Genomic DNA, 18411 nt, shown 5'->3' on the forward strand with positions numbered 1-18411 from the left:
ACTGTAACATCTGCTCAGATATATCATGAGAAGAGACTCAATTGAGTCAGATAGTAGAGAATCTGGTTCATCTGGTTCCCTTCAGTGCCAGGAAATTATAAAGATCTGTGCTTTGTGTGCCTGAGGAGAAAAAACAAGGTCCCCTAGTCTACTCCTGCCACGACAGTAAGCCATACTTATATTTGAGATACATCTTGTTTTTAGTGGGCTCCTACTGGAGGAACCAGGGTTTCAGAGCCAACAGACTATCATCATATATGAAAATGCTTACAAATTGCAATATATTTTTTAAAGTATCTTGTAATCATAAGTTAATCATCTAGATATTTTACTACTTGAATCTTTCTTGAACTGAGTTACCTGGATATATTTTCCTCGAACAATTTATAACAAAATATTTTAATGGGAAATTAAATTATAATAATTTGAACAATTTCTATTTCTTTCTATTTATTATTATTGGACCAACATTTTGATACTTGTGTGTGTCTGAACCCCATCTGAGCGAAGTCCTGTAGTACCTGAGGACTTCTGCCAATAACCTAATCGTAAATTGCCTCAATTATGTAGCTCTTCGTCTGCCTAGTGTTTCATGGTTTTCAAGTTGTACATGCTAGCAAGATTCTGTGGATAAAGTATGAGAGGAAAAAAGCATTATGTACATTAGTTGAAATTGGCATCATGTTGCCAAACTGTAATAAGCCTTAGGGGACCTCAGTGTTGAAACTACTCAATTGAATGCTGCAATTTCCCATAACAATTTAAAAGGCCTGCAGGCATGCTAAAGTCATAGCTGGATCTTTCAGTTAACACTCTGTAACATGACCCCAAAGTCTCATTTACATCACAGCAATTAAAATATATTCTACATTACATGTTTACTACTATATACTGTAGAAATAATCCAATGAGATGTGGCTATTTTCCACAAATAATCATGGAAATCTTTATGTTCACCATTTCTTCCATCAGAGTGATATTAACATCGCCTGCGTATACACAGAGGATGATGGGGATTGTGAAGGGGAAGGATGGTGGGGCGAGGGAAAAGGAATGCAATCTAGGCCAATAATAACTAGTAGTCATTACTACTTGGTGATCCACGTGAAATTAGGTTAGTTGTTCTCAGTCCCGTTCATAGGTGACAGGTGTCCATTATGCAAAATAACTATTGTAATCAGAGCTAATCGGCCCCCTACTGTAGTCAGAAGTAGAGGGACCAAAAATTAAATGAGTATTAAAATAATATACCTCCTGGTTGCAGATGTGCTGCACCTAGTCGGGGACAGAAGTACCCGTGCCCAGTTGGGAAGATGTTGGAAAGGAATAGCAGAGCTCAGCCGAGGGAGATGCTTTCATAAATTAGAGTTCTTTCCTTGGTGTTCCATCCAAGTTCATTTTAAAGTCCTCCTGGCATATGGATTATAACCAAAATTATTAACTGATACCATAACTATTTCATAATGACATGAATAGCAAGTTAAATTATTTTAAAGCAAAGCCGCAATAGCCAAAATTAGATCATATTTTCTCAACAGTGACTGTTGCATTTTCGTAATGCCTTTCTTTCAAGAAACATGGACCGAACTGACTTAGTCCAAATTGTTGTTGTGGTTTAATGTTTATCGAGTAGCCGCAATTTACCATCTTACCTTGAAAATGTGGTTTTTAACAATTGTCCAGAACATATCATCAAGGTACGAAATATGATGGCAAAAGTCCAGATTCTCCACTTGGCAGATAGTCAACGGGAAGCCAAGGAAACAGAGTTTGCCTGTGTGCCTGTTGGAACACTCTTGCACGCGCTGCCCTTTTGTGGTTGGGAAGAGCGTTGAAAGAATCCTACTTCAGCAGACATCTGAGAAGGCAACGATTTTATCTGTTGCCTGGGTCCATTTTAATCCTGTGCCTTGGCTTATAACTACCCCTAGTAACAACATGAAAAAAAAATGTTTTTGATTGTGCCACTTGCTCCAGAGCTGTTGTGCTAATTATGACAAGGGGCTTCCTTTTGGCAGACACAGCCCCCCTCATTGTAGACATTGCCCACTATTGGGCTGAGCAACCACAGAGCGTAGGCTGGATTGCAGACTGTCACTCACCCCTCGGCAGATGCCCCTGACAAGGTAGGCCTGGGTCAGACCATGTGTACCTGACTCCTAACATTTTTTTATAAGAATTATAAATTATGCACATATTTGTCTTTGTGATATAAAGCATTCAGAAAATCAGAACAGCTGACTAATTGCATACACTTTTCCTATTTTCACTAGACTATTTGGCAGCATTTAAGGAAAGTCAAAATATTTGAGTATATTATACATATGCACTTTAAGGTGTTTAAGTAAACTTGAGATGTCAAAACATTACATTTCTATGTGAGCCTATACTGAGCCAAGCATATTTATATACCCTGATAGTGTTGCATTAAAAATTACTTAAAAACAGACAATAAGCACCCAAGAAGACAAATATTGAAGAGTTGAATCTTCTAGGGTAAGTGCACAGACTGCTTGCCAGACAGGCTATGAAAATGTTGGTTCTTGGGGCACCTTCGTGGCTCAGCCAGTTGAGCATTCAACTCTGGATTTCAGCTCAGGTTATGATTTCAGGGTTTGTGAGGTAGGTTACTGGGTCTGACTCTGTGCTGGGCCTAGAACCTGCTTGGGATTCTCTCCCTCACCCTCTCCCTCTCTCTCTGCCCATCCCCAGGTAGGCTTGCTCTCACACGTTTAAAAAAAAAAAAAATTAAAAAAAAAAGTTTTTCCTTTTTCCCACACCCATAGAGGCTGAGTTCAGACCTGACCCAGCCTCTACAGTCTCCAGTGCAAGCTAAGAGGGTTCACCTAGTTTTCTGGGGACTCTGGACACCAAGATTGAACCCAAAGGTGCTTTGAACCCTGAAGCAATTCCAGAATTGACTTATCCCCTAAGGGCTTCATCACTTCAAGGAGGAAGTGGGGTTTGGGAATCTCTGTCCACACCTCCCTCCTCTCTCTGCAGGGAGATGCCAAGTTGCGTAAGACCCTTACCTCCAGCACTGACCCAGAATTTCCTGCTCCCCAGGGGTCTGTGAAGAAGGTGCCATTTGGCTGGTTTGGTGCTTTTCAGACTGAGATGAAAACTATCTGCTGGGCGGTAGACAGAGGATATGTTTATTATAGTAATTTTGCCTGTGGGTTACAGAGGCATGAATAACCGCAGTTATCTTTCATTCTCTAAGTACTTGTGGGTAGTTATCAGGTCTCCACCTAGTTGTTACTAAAATAAACTTCACATAGTTCTTTGAATAGTGAGACTCTTAATCAGTTTCATTGCTCCTCTTGAAAGTTTTTCCAGTGTTTGCCTACTCCTTTCTGCTACTGAGACATAAATATTTGGATAACATTATAGATGAAGCCATTTGGAAATTATCAGCATGGGAACTAATTTTTTTTTCTCATTTGATGGCATAGTAATTTTGCACAAGCTCACAAAAATTCAAAATCCAAATTCCATTCAAACATTTAGCAAAATACCATTTTCACAACAGCTACAGCATTACCTCTTGCTCTGCACTTCATAGAACTGAGCTCTTACTGTCTCTGTCACAGCTTCCTCGGAAAAGCCTTCGATACTGAACAGTATTCTTGGACACTGGACAGTGTTCTGGAATTTAATTATGATAGCTGGGTCTTATCAAGCAGACATTATATTATATGCCAATCAGAGCACGAAATGCTTTGAAATCTTGATCTCATTTCATCTTCATAATACTTCCGTAAGAAAGATACTGTCATATGCATTTTAGAGAATGAAATACAGGAAACCAGATCTCAGAGAGTTTAAGTAACCTGTGCAAGGCCCTAAGACACATGTGTAGTAAATTGTGGAGCTAGACTTTAACACAGATACGTCTGATCAAACACTTGTCCTCCCAGTTGTGGCAATATAGATCGTTTTAGTTGGAACACCCAGTGTAAGAACTTGGTTCAAAATTGTATTTCTCTCTCTCTCTCTTTCTCTCTCTCTCTCTGAGGTCTGTTTTCTTCTATGCAGACTTCAGTGGCAGGCAGGCTTTCTCCCATGGTGACAAAAATGTATACAAAACTCACGTTTACATCCTCCCACAAGAGCAACTGCACACTCACTGGTTTTGAGTAGGTGCGCCCAGAGAGTTTTAGTGCATGTCCTTGAGCTAACCTTATTGGCCTGAGTCAGGTCACATATATTCCTAAACCCATCCCTGAGGTCCCTGGCAGGCAGGTCCCAGGCCCCAGGATGGAGTTCTACTCCAACTGAACCTCTAGAAGCTAATCCCCAAGACAAGCATTTATGCAGAGAAATGCAAGGCATACAAAAAATTTGTATGACTGCGTTGACTGGGATGTAGATGAGCCTTCTCCTCTGGTAGCTGAACCACGTGAGCTGGGAGACAAGTCAAGGGAATGGTGACTGTCCTATGAAACACAATCATAGTAAAGTATCACTGATTTCTTCCTTAACTGTCCTTCCTTGAAGACAAGCTTAAAAATGTTTCCAATGTATTTTATCTTTTTCAGTTGGTCTTGAATTTTTCCATCTTTCTTACTCTGCCAGTGAATTTCACTTGGCTTTAACTTCTGCTACCCTAGTACCGTGATCTCTGCAAATTTAATTATCGTGGTCTTGCCAACATGGCAGCCTTCACTGACTTTCTTAATCCTGGACGTGTTGACATCCTGACACAGGTTTTCAAACCTCGCTGTCGTCTCTCTCTCCTTTTCTCTCTCTCCCTCTGTGTTTTTTGTTTGTCTGTTTCTTTACCTTCGTAAAAACTTGTTTTTGTGATTGCTTAAAGCCCCTATTTGTTAGGGATTACTTTGAAATAGGTTCAAATTCCACTTGGCTACTTCCAGACTTTGTGACCTTGGATGAGTCAATTAATTGCTCTAGACCTTAGTTCTCCCGTGTGAAAATACCTAGCAAGCTTGCTGTGAGGAGTAAGTGAGGTCATATATGTAAAGTGCCTGGCATATCATAAGCACTCAATAAATAATCAAGATTGAAATTAATAATTCATCAAGGAGCTTTTATGTCTACTCTTCAAGAGAGGAATATGCTCAGCACTTAGGGAAATAATATTAGCTCTTCACTCAAGAAGCCCATCCAGTTTTACATGGCATTCCCAACTGTCACCAGGTCAGGAATACCCATTTTTGAGTCGCTTTTCTGACATAGCGAGCTGTAGTTGTTGTTAAGCCATCTAGAAGTCTTGATTATTCTTTTCTCATTATGACTAAAGGTTTGGATTCGGAGCTGATGCTACACAGGTCTTACCATCTGGCAACCTTTCAGAGAAGTAAATGGAAGAGCAGGGCATGAGACTACGAGTGCCAGCCTCACCAGTCACTGGTTAGCAGACTTGTAATTTTTTATTAATTTCGCATATTTTCCCATCAATAAAACTGATAAATCACACGAACATGATGAGCTCTTGTTAAAAGTAGAAGTACCAGTGTGTAAAATACCTAGCATATTGGTTTTACTGCATATTTGACGGTGGCTGGTGTATCCACTGAGGTGAGTGTGTTCATCTGAAAATGGAAAGATAGTCTGTGACCCAGTTCAATCAGAACAATACACAAAACAATAACAAAGTTTTCTATGTCGTTGTTGCTGTTGTTGTTGTTTTTAACCTCAATAACAAAGTTTTCTATGTCGTTGTTGCTGTTGTTGTTGTTTTTAACCTCAATAACAATGTTTTCTATGTCGTTGTTGCTGTTGTTGTTGTTTTTAACCTAGTGTATACTGGAGGCCATTTGGATAACACAGTAATATCAACATGACACTGTTTCCTTGATTTTTCCTCTGAACCAGATAGGATTGCTGGCAAAATTTTCAAAGGCCTGGCTCATGCCAAAACATAGATGAATAAAGTGGTGGCCACTATATTCAGTGCTCTGGCTTAAAACATCATAAAAATAGTTAAATAGAAATGACAGATATCCAGGTGGACAGACAAATTGAGAGATATTATTTGCATCTTACCCTAAAGGTCTGCAAGGTAGGAAAGCTGGATTTAGCTCAGCCGTTTTGGATCCTCGTGCCTTTTTCCATCTGTTTGAAGTATGGAGATTATGGGTCTTTCCCTCCCATTACTGTGGCAGTTGTGACCATAAGCTACATAACTGTATTAAAATATTTTACTATTATATTACTATTATCCATAATTGTTATCAAGAAAAATAGAATGACTTTTAATTTCAAACTATACAAGTGAATTGTGTTATTTGTTTTTAAATCATAGAATAATATTCTTACTTTACATTAGTGAGTGAATTAGTCTCATTATCCATTTATTTTTTCTTTTTTGATCATTTCCAGTTCTGTTTCCTTCTCTATATAAATAATTTTAAAAGAATTTTTAATGACTTGATGAGGTTTAAGCCACTTTTCTTATAGCCTAAGGCACTGTTCTATATATTTTCCAATTAGAAATTTCCCAGTATTCACACTTATTCAGTAGCTATTTTAGTATATTATTCCTATTTGCTTCATTATCTAAGTTTGCATATTTGCTATCTATGATAATGCATGGAGAATAATTTTGAGTGTTAAAATAGCAACCTTCCAATTTATTATTTTTAAGATAAGACATAAGTATATCTTTACTCACATGAACATGTTCACAGTGTTAAGTAGAAATGAGTTATAAGATCATCTATGTTATATATATATATGACACACACGTATCTTCGTATAAACACATGTACATGCACATATAGAAAACATCCAAAAATGTTAAGAGAGTAGTAATTTTAATGTGTGGTTGTTTTTTTTGTTTTGTTTTGTTTTGGTTTTGAAGGGGAGGCACTTATATGTATTTTTCTGGTTTCCACAAAGAACACATATTACTGCTTAATAATACTGTGTTTTAAATGAAAGAAAAGCATGAATTGAGAGTGTGCATTGAGTGATGCTTAGGAATAGCCTTCTCTGTGCATCTCAGAGCTATCCCTCTCCACCAAACGCTCAAGCCAGCAACCTGCCAGTCCTTCTCAGCTCCTCCCTGTTCCTCACTCTTGTTTCAGCTCATCCCAAGTCTTGCTGATGCCATGTCTGTCTCTCATCTCAGCCCGCCTCTCCAGATCTTCACTGTCCCTAGTCTGAGCTAGCATTCTCTTGCCTGGAGTCACACAAAATCTGCCAACACGCTTCCCCACTTCTGTTCCAGATGTCCCTCTTCTGTGTTCTCCAACTCGAGCCAGAGGGATCTCGTCAGACTGTAAATCTGATCGATTGCGGCAGTGTCCTGTTTCATGCTCTCCATTGGTCACCATTTTTGATGCACTATGAATGAGACAGCTTAGGCCTGGCCAGCAAGTTTCCTTTGCACTCGTGTCTCCTCACTCACTGTGCCCCAGCCCTGTTGGCATTTGTCCATCAAGCTCTTCTCTGCCCTCAAGCATTTGTTTGAATGGGTTATTTTGTCAACCTGGCTTGTTACGCTGCCAACCCCTTTCCTGTGACACACATGCTTGTGACCAGGCTAAATCTTATTTATCCTATGGGTCTCAACCTAAATGTCATTTAAGACAAGTCTTCTGGGGCGCCTGGGTGGCACAGTCGGTTAACTGTCTGCCTTCAGCTCAGGTCATGATTTCAGGGTCCTGGGATCAAGCCCTGCAAGGGACTCCCTGCTTATTGCAGAGTCTGCTTCTCCCTCTCTCCCTCTGCCTCCCCTCCCCCTGCTTGTGCTAGCTCTCTCTCTCTCTCTCGCTCTCTTTCTCTCAGATAAATAAATAAGATCTTTAAAACAAAAAAGAGAGAGAAGTCTTCTTTTAGCTCCATCTCAATTAGACCACACTTTATGTTCTCTCTCTTTATTTTTTTAAAGATTTTATTTATTTATTCATGAGACACACACACACATAGAGAGAGAGAGAGAGGCAGAGACACAGGCAGAGGGAGAAGCAGGCTCTATGCAGGGAGCCCGACGAGGGACTCGATCCCAGGTCTCCAGGATCATGCCCTGGGCTAAAGGCAGCGCTAAACCACTGCACCACCCGGGCTGCCCTGTTCTCTCTCTTTACCACTTGCAACTTTTTGCAGTTTTTGTTACACTTTTAATTGTATTTTTATTTGTGTGATTATTTAACCCCTCTCTCCCCATTCACATTGAAAGAGGCTAGAGATTATGTCTCATTCATCTCTGCATTTTTAGTACCTCTCATCACATCTGACATGTATGATGAGGCAGTAAAAAAATTAAGAAACACTATTCGTTGCACACAATTTTATGCTAATGCATGTAGATCCACCCCACTCTTTCAAATTGATGCCACGTGTTCCTCCAACTGGGCTTGTCTTGCTTTTTCATCCAGTCTGACACTCCCTGCCTTTTAACTGGTCTATGTAGATCATTTATTTTTATAGTTAATGTGATTGTTGGTATGCTTAGGTTTTTCTCTTTTTTCCATACGTTTTCTTTTAGCCTGTTTGTGTCTTTAAGAATGTTACTTAAAAGCAGCATATGGTTTTTTTTTTTCAGCCAATCTGAAAATTTTTGCATTGTGTGGGGTGTTTAGACCATTTATGGTTAATGTGATTATTGGCCTAGTTAGATTTCAGTCTCTCAATTGCTGTTTGTATTCATTTTGACCCATATATTCTTTATTGTTCTTCTCCTACCTTCTTTGGATTAGTTGAATATTTTTTTAAGCTTCCAGTTTTTATGATTCCATTAATTCTTTTGTTGGCTTATTAGCTACAACTCTCAGTGTTGCTATTTTATGGGTTGCCTTAGGGTTTAAAGTATACATCTTTGATATAACACAGTATCTCTCGAGGATATTATGCTGCTTGACATATAGTATAAACACCATACCATAGTGTATTATTTCTCTCCTCCCCTCCTTTATGCTGCTGTCACAATATACTTTACTTGCACCTATGTTATAAAATTTACAATACACTGTTAGGATTTTTATGCAACCAGTCATCTATCTTTTAACGATATTTAAATAATAAGAAAAATATTGGGATCCCTGGGTGGCTCAGCAGTTTAGCGCCTGCCTTCAGCCCAGGGCGTGATCCTAGAGTCCCAGGATCGAATCCCATATCAGACTCCTTGCATGCAGCCTGCTTCTCCCTCCACCTGTGTCTCTGCTTCTCTCCCTCTATGTCTCTCATGAATAAATAAAAATCTTTTTAAAAAAAAACATATGTTTAACCACATAGCTGTCACTTCCAAGTGCTGTTTGTCCCTATTTCTCTCTAATGTTCTTTTCCTTCCACCTAAATAGCTTCCTTTACATTTCTTGTAATGAGAGTCTACTGTTGGTCAACTCTTATATGTTAGAAAAGGTAGGTTTATTGTACTTATACTTAAAAGATATTTTCATTGGGTATAGAATTCTAAAATGACAGGGTTTTGTTTTGTTTTGTTTTTGCTTTCAGCATCTTTAAAGATGTTACTCTACTGTCTTCTTGCTCACATTACCTCCAACAGGGAACTCTGTGTGTAATGTGCCTTTTTCCTGGGTCTGCTTCTAAGACTTTCTCTTTATCACTTTCTTTTTTTACTATATATAATTTTAACAACAACCAGATGCCTTAGCATAATTTTCTTTATATTTCTTGGGCTTGGATTTTTCTGAGCTTGTAGGAGTCTGTAGGTTTATTGTGTTTATCAAATTTGAGAATTTTTCAGTTATGATTTCTTAAAGTTTTTTCTATTCACTTCCTGTGTTCTCCTTCAGGGACTCCAATTGCAATCTATATTGGCCACTGAAAGTAATCCCAAATCTCACTGACAATGTATTTATATATTTATTCTCTTTCTCTGTACTTCATTTTGTACAGTTTTTATTAGTATATCTTTAAGTCCGTTTATCTTCTCCTTGGCGGTGAAACTGCCATTCATCGCATCCAGTGTATTTTCCATCTCAGACGTGGTTTTTTCAGCTCTAGAATTTTGACTTGGGTCTCCTTTTTATATGTTTTCTGTCTCCATTTAGTATTTTGGATGTATACAATTCCATTATAATAGCTGATTTCATGTCCTTGTCTATTAGTTCTAATACCTTTGTCAGTTCTGAGTCAATTTCAATTGATTGTTCATTTTTTCCCCCTCATTATTTTCCTGGCATGCTAGAAATCTTTGACTGTATGATAGACATTCTGAGTTTTACCTTGTTGAGTGCTGGTTATTTTTGTATTTCTATAATATTTATCAGCTTTGTTGTGGAATAGTTAATCTACTTGAAAACGGTTTGATCCTTTTCTGGTCTTGCTTTTAATACTTCAAATGAGACCAAAACCATGCTTAGTTTAATGCTAAGTTATTCCCCACAACTGAAGCAAGATCTTTCTGAGTACATTACCTAATAAGTTATGAGGTTTTTCCAATCTGACTATTGGAAATATACACTACTCTTATCCTTGTATGAGCTCTGGATACTGTTTCCTGTCATTCAGTGGTCCTTTGGAAGGGCAGTTTTGCCTCCATGGAACATTTGGTAATGTCTGAAGATATTTGTTATTGTGATGACTGGGAGTGCTACTGGTACCTAGTGGTTAGAGGCTAGGACTGCTGCTAATAAACATCCTACTATAGGATAGCCCTCAACAAAAGGGAATTTTCCTATATAAAATGTCAATGTCGAAGTTGAGAAACTCTGTTATAATCTTCCAAATTGCTCATTCTCTGACCTGCTGTAGTTTCATACACATCTGCTGATCGGTACTCTACTGAATTCTCAAGAAGTATCCTCTGCAATCCTCTGGAGTTCATTCCCCATGCAGCTCTCTTACTTATTGTTTTCTTTTCTTTTCTTTTCTTTTCTTTTTTTTCTTTTCTTTTCTTTTTTTAGATTCTGTTTATTCATTCATGAGAGACACAGAGAGAGAGAGATAGAGGCAGAGACACAGGCAGAGGGAGAAGCAGCCTCCATGGAGAGAGCCCGACGTGGGACTCGATCCCAGGTCTCCAGGATCATGCCCTGGACTGAAGGCGGCGCTAAACTGCTGAGCCACCAGGGCTGCTCTTACTGATTGTTTTCAAATGTTATGTTTAAAGAAAGAAACTTGACTTGACGTGCCTGGGTGGCTCAGTTGGTTAAGCGTCTGATTCTTGATTTCAGCACAGATCATGATCTCAGGGTTGAGAGATTGAGCTCTGAGTTCGGGCTCCATACTCAGCGGGGAGTCTGCTTGAAGATTCTCTCTCTGCCCCTCCCCCGACTTACTCTCTCTAATAAATAAATACGTAAATTTTAAAAAAGAAAGAAAGAAACTTGCCTTGGTTTAACCTACTCAACCACTAATTTTTCACTATATTTATTTTTTTTCTGTACCTGTATCTTCTCAACAAGCATCACTTTTGTTACTCCTAGTAGACTCCTCTTCCCCATATTTCTTCTCACAGTTTTGCTTGTGTTTTAACTTTGTGCTTTAAACAGGATATCGCAATTCACTTACATTCTTCTATTTACAACTGTAAGCTCAAATTTTAGTTGTACTTGCATTTAGCATTACAAAAAATCATCAAAATATGATTTTATTTTTGTACTTGTTTTAATTCCTTGCTTTGTAAATTTGCCTCAGGAAATGAGATTTCCTCTAAAATGAACAATAGTGATTGATTTCCTCTTATGCTCAATTGACATTAGTCTAGCATTCAATAAAGGAAACACTTAGAAATTCTTATGGTGTGCAAAGTTGTATTTACTGTTTGATTAACATAATTGGTAATAAATCATAAATGCTAACTTATTAGGGAAAATATGAATTGTGAGTAACAAAAGGTAAATTTTCTTGGTATTGTGTACAACTAGCTTAATTTAGATCTTTAATCTAAAATGTGTTTGAAAATAAAACAAAATAAAATAAACTGTGTTTAAGTAAATTAATGTTTTCCTTAAATCTGCTTATTCTTTTGGGTGAGCTTTTTCAAACTATTATAAAGAGGACAGTCTGTGCAGAAAATATTCAAAGTGACATTCAGGAATTTGTAATTCTTACAGAAAAGAAATAAAAGTGGGAGCATGAGTGAATTTGACCAATAAGTTACTTAATCCTTTGGGTTTGAATATTTGTTTTTATTTCAGTTGCTAATTAGACACCTAAGCTCATGGAATTTTAGAAGTACAGATGATTCTAGGGATGTTTGTTATAAGCCTGATAAATTATAATCATATTAAGTCCGATTAAAATCAGATTACTTCCTAAAAGTACAATTAAAGAATGTTTCTTTGGAATTAGGGAACATGTTCTGAAGCATTGTAAGACTGTTAAGTTCTCTGACCAAGTTTCAAAGCAGGTTGAACTAAAATATCTGAAATAGAGGATATGATTACCCTAAATCTGGTGGCCTGCCCATTCATTTATAGTCAATCAAATATTTTGCGGAAAAATTAATTGAGAAAAAAATCAATAACCAAATAATAGAATTTGCCTTATAGACCAGCTGTGTTTTCCAGAGGTGTGCTGTGGTTAGTAACTGAGTTGTTTTTCAAGGAGCTAATGAAAATTAACCAAATCAGTTTGATATTGTTATATACGTGCTGTAGCAAATTGAATCAGATCAACTTTATTTCTAATATTTTTTCCTTATTTTTTCAAAGGCCTTGCCCACTGTTGCAGCTAAGATCTTATTCATTAAATGCTTTAGGCTGAATATGTGCATAGGGACCCCCTTTCCTGTGTAGGACTGTGCAATCATCATCAAAGTGCTTCAACAATTTAGCACTACTTAAGCAACTGCATTTTTTAACCTTCAAATCTTTAGCTATAAGTGCAGAAGATAATGCAGAAAACTGCCTTTTGAAGTCATATTGAACTCATTGACTTCCATCAGAAGCATATCAGTGATTGCAAACATTACAGTGTAGATTAACTCCTTGAAGAGTTTGAACTATGTACAAAAATGGAGAGACAGATGCAAAAGACTTTTTATATTTGGAATCTCTAAGATCAAAATGCTTTTGTCTTTGATGGTATATATGAATACTATTTCTTGATTTATCATTCATGGCACTTCAGAATTGCTTCAAAAATAAAGAAAAGTCATGTATTTGGTTCTAGAGATATTCTAAAGCTCAAGAATACCTACAATTATCTTTTTATTACTCATTTATCAACATTTAATTAATATTGATTTATAAACATTGATAACATCACCGTAAGGATGCATCTTTACTATTGATGATCCATAGTTGTGTTACCACGTTAAAGAACTTATTGATTATCTAATTTGTAAGATCGTGAAATTGTATCATGCGGGCTATATAATAGAGAATACATTTTGCATTGTAAGATTCTAAGGGACAATTAAAGACAGAATAGACATATGAATAGTCTAATTCGACACTGGTAATTTTTTTTCTGTAAGGGACCAGAGAGTAAATGGTTTAAACTTTGCAGGCCATCAGATCTCTGCATTGGTTTCCTAGGGCTGCAGTAACAAACTACCACAAAATTGGTGGCTTAAAACAACGGAATTTTATATTTTCAGTTCTAGAGGCAAAAAGCATGAAATTAAGGTATTGGCAGTACCATACTTTCGCTGATGTTCTTGGGCAGAATCTGCTCCATACCTCTCTCCTAGCTTCTGCCATTTGCTTACGGCACTTGGTGTTCCTTCACTTAGAGCTACATAACTCATCCTCTGCCTCTGTCCTCATGTGGTCTACTCTCCTATGTGTTTATATATCTCTGTATCCAAATCTCCTCATCTTGTCTCTTACAGAGACACCAGTCACTAGATTTAGGACCCGCTGGAATCCAGTATAACCTCATCTTAACTTGATTACAACTACAAAGACCATATTTCTAGATAAGGTCACATTCACAGATACTAGGGATGAAGCCTTCAGTATATCTTTTTTGGGAGACACAATTCAGTTCACTACAGTCTCTGTTGCAACCATTCAGCTGTCTTTGTAGCATGAACACAAAGACGGTACATAAATACATGCATGTGCTGTGTTCCAATAAAACTTTATTTACCAAAATAGGTAATGGGTCACATTTGGCTGGTGTACTAGAGTTTACTAGTGCCTGGTCTAACTAACTGAAGCAAAAATGTAGTGGAGGAAAAAAACCAATTTCCTCTTGTTTCAATCAATCCATTTTTAAAGTATAAAAATGCATACAAATGTGTATATATAGCAGCACTTATTTTAAAATGGTTGTCAACTCAAGGCAAAAGCTGGAACTTTAAAACTGAATAATAATTTCAAATCCCAAAGTTCTATTACTAAAAATACTTGAATTATGATATTTATCCAGTCAATTCAAAGCTTGTTGATGATCATTTAGTTATCAGAGTTGATATGGCATTTCCTCCAAAGAGATCAAGATCATCATCAGTTTGGAAACAAGATTTTTCTTGAACTCAGACATATGTATTCACATATGTATTCACAAATATATTCATTAGAAAAAATGTACCTGATTCCCCCTCACTAAAGGTATGCTCTATGAGGGCAGGGACATCGTTTTATTTCATGGGATGTCCTCAGCACATGAAAGAGAGCTTAATACTTGATAGTCATTCAATAAATATTGACCTTAAGTAGCTTTTATTTTTTTTTCTCTGAAATAAAAAGAGTGAATTGATGTGTTGTTTTAACCATGTTGTATAAAAATATTCCCTGTTATGGTATCTTAAAATTATTTATTGTCTTAAAGGAAAGCTACAATAAGAGAAATCCAATTTCTATTAGGAGCTTTTGGAAGAACTTGTAAAGAGAACAATAGAGCAATGAACCAGAAGGGGTCAGTGAAAACTATTGTTTTTTAATTTAATCAGATTCATGGAAAAATCACAAAAAGGTACAGAAGTCAAGATATGTTTCAGCAGCCAAGGCAATATTAGCAACTACTTGTAACAGCTCAGCTCAGGACAATAGCACAGAAGTGTGGAAGCCCATATGAGGTAACCCTTCACAGCCAGTAGGGATAGGAGAAGAAATAGTTTGGATAAAGAGGTAGCAAGATGAGCGGTCCAGATTTTCCAAGCACAGGCTCTGGAACTCTGTGATCATTCCAGCGCAGAATTTCACCACTCTCCTGATAGTGGGATGGAAGACAATTAGCAGAAAGTGAAAGGTAGAGGAGTTGTAATGTTGCTCAGACAGACTAGAGACTTGTTGACTTCGTAGATGTAAACTGAGCCGACGTGGGAGAGTCAGAGTCAACACCCAGACACCATGTTGAAAGTATGTTAAAGAGAAGTGTGATGTGTATAGGCGAGGATCAAGAGAAAGGGAGAGAGTCCTTGGGAGAAGGATTCTCCATGGGAGAAAATATCTAAAGAGAAATCGCAGCCCTAAGGATGTGGAACCAAAGAGAAGACCTGGGACCACCAGAAATCATTAGTTTCAAGTTGATTATGGAATCACTCCAGTAAAAAGTGAATTTAGGGGAGAAGGAGTGGAGTGAGAGCAAACACTGGAGGCCTTTGGAGATCTTCAGAGTTAAGAGAAAAGATCAAATGAGAAAGAATAAAGAAAAGAAGGATTATTAAAAATGCACTTCAGGGGCGCCTGGCTGGCTCAGTCAGAGGAGCAAGCGACTCTTGATCTCGGGGTCCTGAGTTCAAGCTCCACGTTGGGTGCAGAGATTACTTAAATAAGTTAACTTTTAAAAAAATTAAAAGATAAAATGCTGATTAGCCCTGGACAGCCATCCCTCCTTAGGCTCAGTCACTCTTACCCCTGTCTGTTCAGCAAAATCAGGAAAAAGACTGTTGCTAAGCAAAAAAAAAAAAACATAATTTGCCTTGCTCCTCCTAACTTAGTCTTGCTACTGGCAGTTGGAAAAAACTACCCCATCAAATTAGCCACTTGAATTGCCTTAAAATCAGATAGTGAAGGGTTTTTTTTTAAGATTTTATTTATTTGAGAGAGAATGTGTATGCACGAGTGGGGGGAGGGGCAGAGGGAGAGGGAGGAAACAGATTCCCCACTGAGCAGGGAGCCCTATCCCAGGACCTTGGGATCATGATCTGAGCCAAAGGCAGGTGCTCAACCAATGGAGCCACTCAGGCACCCCGGGATTGCACAGATTAAATTCATTTTCTAAAGAGGAAAATGCATTCTTAGGAGAGGACTAGAAGAGAAAGATCAGCTTCTTCCATAGTTGAAGATGTTTAGGTCCTAGAAACATGAAAATTATACCCGCCGAAGAAAAAGTGTTTGCAAAAATTAATAAAATGTCCAATGTATTTGACAAAGTTTCACTTCCAATAAGTTCCCAATTTGCTCCTGCTCCTAAAGAAAAATCAAAAGAAATAAAATAGCATACATCTTTGTAAGAAAAAGAGAGGGAATTTATTTGTGAATGGAGAAAATGCTGTGAGGGAAAAATTGTCCCATTGTGGGAAATTTAACAAACATATTGAGGCCAACTTTTCGCTGGCTTCCATAGTGAAATTTGATCTTGGGCTTAATTTTTTTTTTTTAATGTGAAAAATCAGTTACAGTAGCTGAAACAAGCGTCCATAACTCTCAGTAACAGAAGGTATGCCTCACTTGCTGGTATTACAGGGTATTTTACAGCAATTTCACAAATTTTCTTTTTTTTTGTTGGAAGCAAGTTTTCTGAGTGGGTGACAGTGTTACCTTCCACCGTCTTCCAGATTGAGAAGGACATAAGGGTGTTGGTTTCTAGGTGAGTGTTATGCTGACGTGGGGCAAACCTTTTATCTTTGCAGAGAGGCCAATGAGTGTGGAACCCTGAGTGTCATTTGGGCTGAGCAAGGACTGATGTGCACCCAGAAGGAATGAAGAATGGATGTGAAAGAGCGTCGGCCCTACTGCTCGCTGACCAAGAGCAGACGAGAGAAAGAGCGGCGGTACACCAATTCCTCAGCAGACAATGAGGAGTGTAGGGTACCTACACAGAAGTCCTACAGTTCCAGTGAAACCTTGAAAGCTTTTGATCATGATTCCTCGCGGCTGCTTTACGGAAACAGAGTAAAGGATTTGGTTCATAGAGAAACAGACGAATACACCAGACAAGGTAGGTCAACGTCCTCATAAAGCAAGGCACACTCAGATGGTGCCAACTTGTACGTGTCGCTTTTTTGCACCCCCCCCCCCCACCGTCAAGGTATTATTTGTACTATTTTCCAAGTTTGATGCCTGTCCTCTGATTCAGGCACCCTGAGCCCACCTAGGGGTACCGACACATGTAGAGAATCACTGTGCACATTTTATACGTGAGGTTTGTGCGTCTGCACGCGGCCACTGTGCATATGCTTGAAACCCAGATCTCTTGGGCTCCCTCACCCTCTCATGAAGGTGATCACAGACACTGTTTCTACAGTTAGAACTGATGCCGGGGGAAAGGAACAGTGGTGAGAAAAGCCCTGTTACCCCCATTAGAAAGTAAGAATCCCTATTCTGAATTATCTCATGGCCAATGCACCCCATCAGCGGGTGTGTCTGTGCGTAGAAGAGTCTACTAGGGGAGGGTTCAATCTTCTCTCTGGCAGGCAATTTAGAACATTAAGGTTGTACCTTAAAACATCCTAGCTTCTCATAATATAATCCATTACGGTTTGGTCATTCGCATATATTTGTTGGACATTTTTATGCTCTGTTTGCTGCCTGCATATCCTACCCATGGAATAACGACTTCTCGAACTCTACTTCACAAGTCTAAACCTAGCAATTTCCACGCTTTCAGACAACGGCTTATTTTAAATCTGGCATCCATAGTTATATTTTTTTTCTTCTAAGACATTTCTGAGATGTGGGCAAGATCGCTCCTAATAAAAATAAAATCCTCTTACATTTGTATTGCTCTGTCAATTTACATAGAATTTAGCATCCCTTAGCGAATTTAATCAGGAAATGAGGGGAAAAAATCAATTAAACTTCAAATCTAAAGAATATATTCATTCTTTTCCAATCACCTTGCAAACAGTGTGGCTAACAGTTTGGTATTGCACAGAAACAAATTTAAGAAAAAGTAATAAAGCAATAAATCAAAAGTTTGGAAATTTTCCGTGGTTCTTTTCTTCTCTGCATTGTGGAAAGAGCCATCCTAACTAGACTGAAATAGCCTTCACTCACCCAAACCCGTTTCCCTCGAAGAAGACTCATTTGATTGGCTAAGGAGAGATTTTTTTTTCACCCTAAAGCATGTCTTGCTAATATTACAGGTATCATAGTTTCTGAAAGGGAGCAAAGTAGTTTAACACTTTTAATCCAGTTTTTAAGGAAAGATATAAAACATATCTTTGAGATCATTCTCTGGGTAAGTCAAGGGACTCGAAGTCCTTGTACAATGTCTTATAATTCCAAACCTGAGGGATTTTTTTTTTTTTTTAGTTTCATATTGTCTACACAGCTGACATAGATTATCAGGGTACATTTTTCACCAGTTTAAGAAAATCGTAGGTACTGTGAAATGCATGCAATCTGAGCCCAGTGTGAA

At 38.0% G+C, this 18411-nt stretch overlaps 1 protein-coding gene across 3 annotated transcripts in view; it reads left to right on the plus strand.

Moving 5' to 3' along the window:
- TENM3 (teneurin transmembrane protein 3) overlaps positions 1–18411 on the plus strand; it is a 609811-nt gene that overhangs the window by 142098 nt on the left and 449302 nt on the right. For all 3 annotated transcript variants that reach the window (XM_041753664.1, XM_041753665.1, XM_041753666.1), the window contains exon 2: positions 16682–16989. In XM_041753664.1, coding sequence (XP_041609598.1) covers positions 16758–16989 — 232 coding nt within the window. In that variant the 5' untranslated portion in view covers positions 16682–16757. The remainder of the gene's footprint in view (positions 1–16681; positions 16990–18411) is intronic.

The sequence above is a fragment of the Vulpes lagopus genome, chromosome 4 (assembly GCF_018345385.1).
Source record: "Vulpes lagopus strain Blue_001 chromosome 4, ASM1834538v1, whole genome shotgun sequence".
Classification (NCBI taxonomy): Eukaryota; Metazoa; Chordata; class Mammalia; order Carnivora; family Canidae; genus Vulpes; species Vulpes lagopus.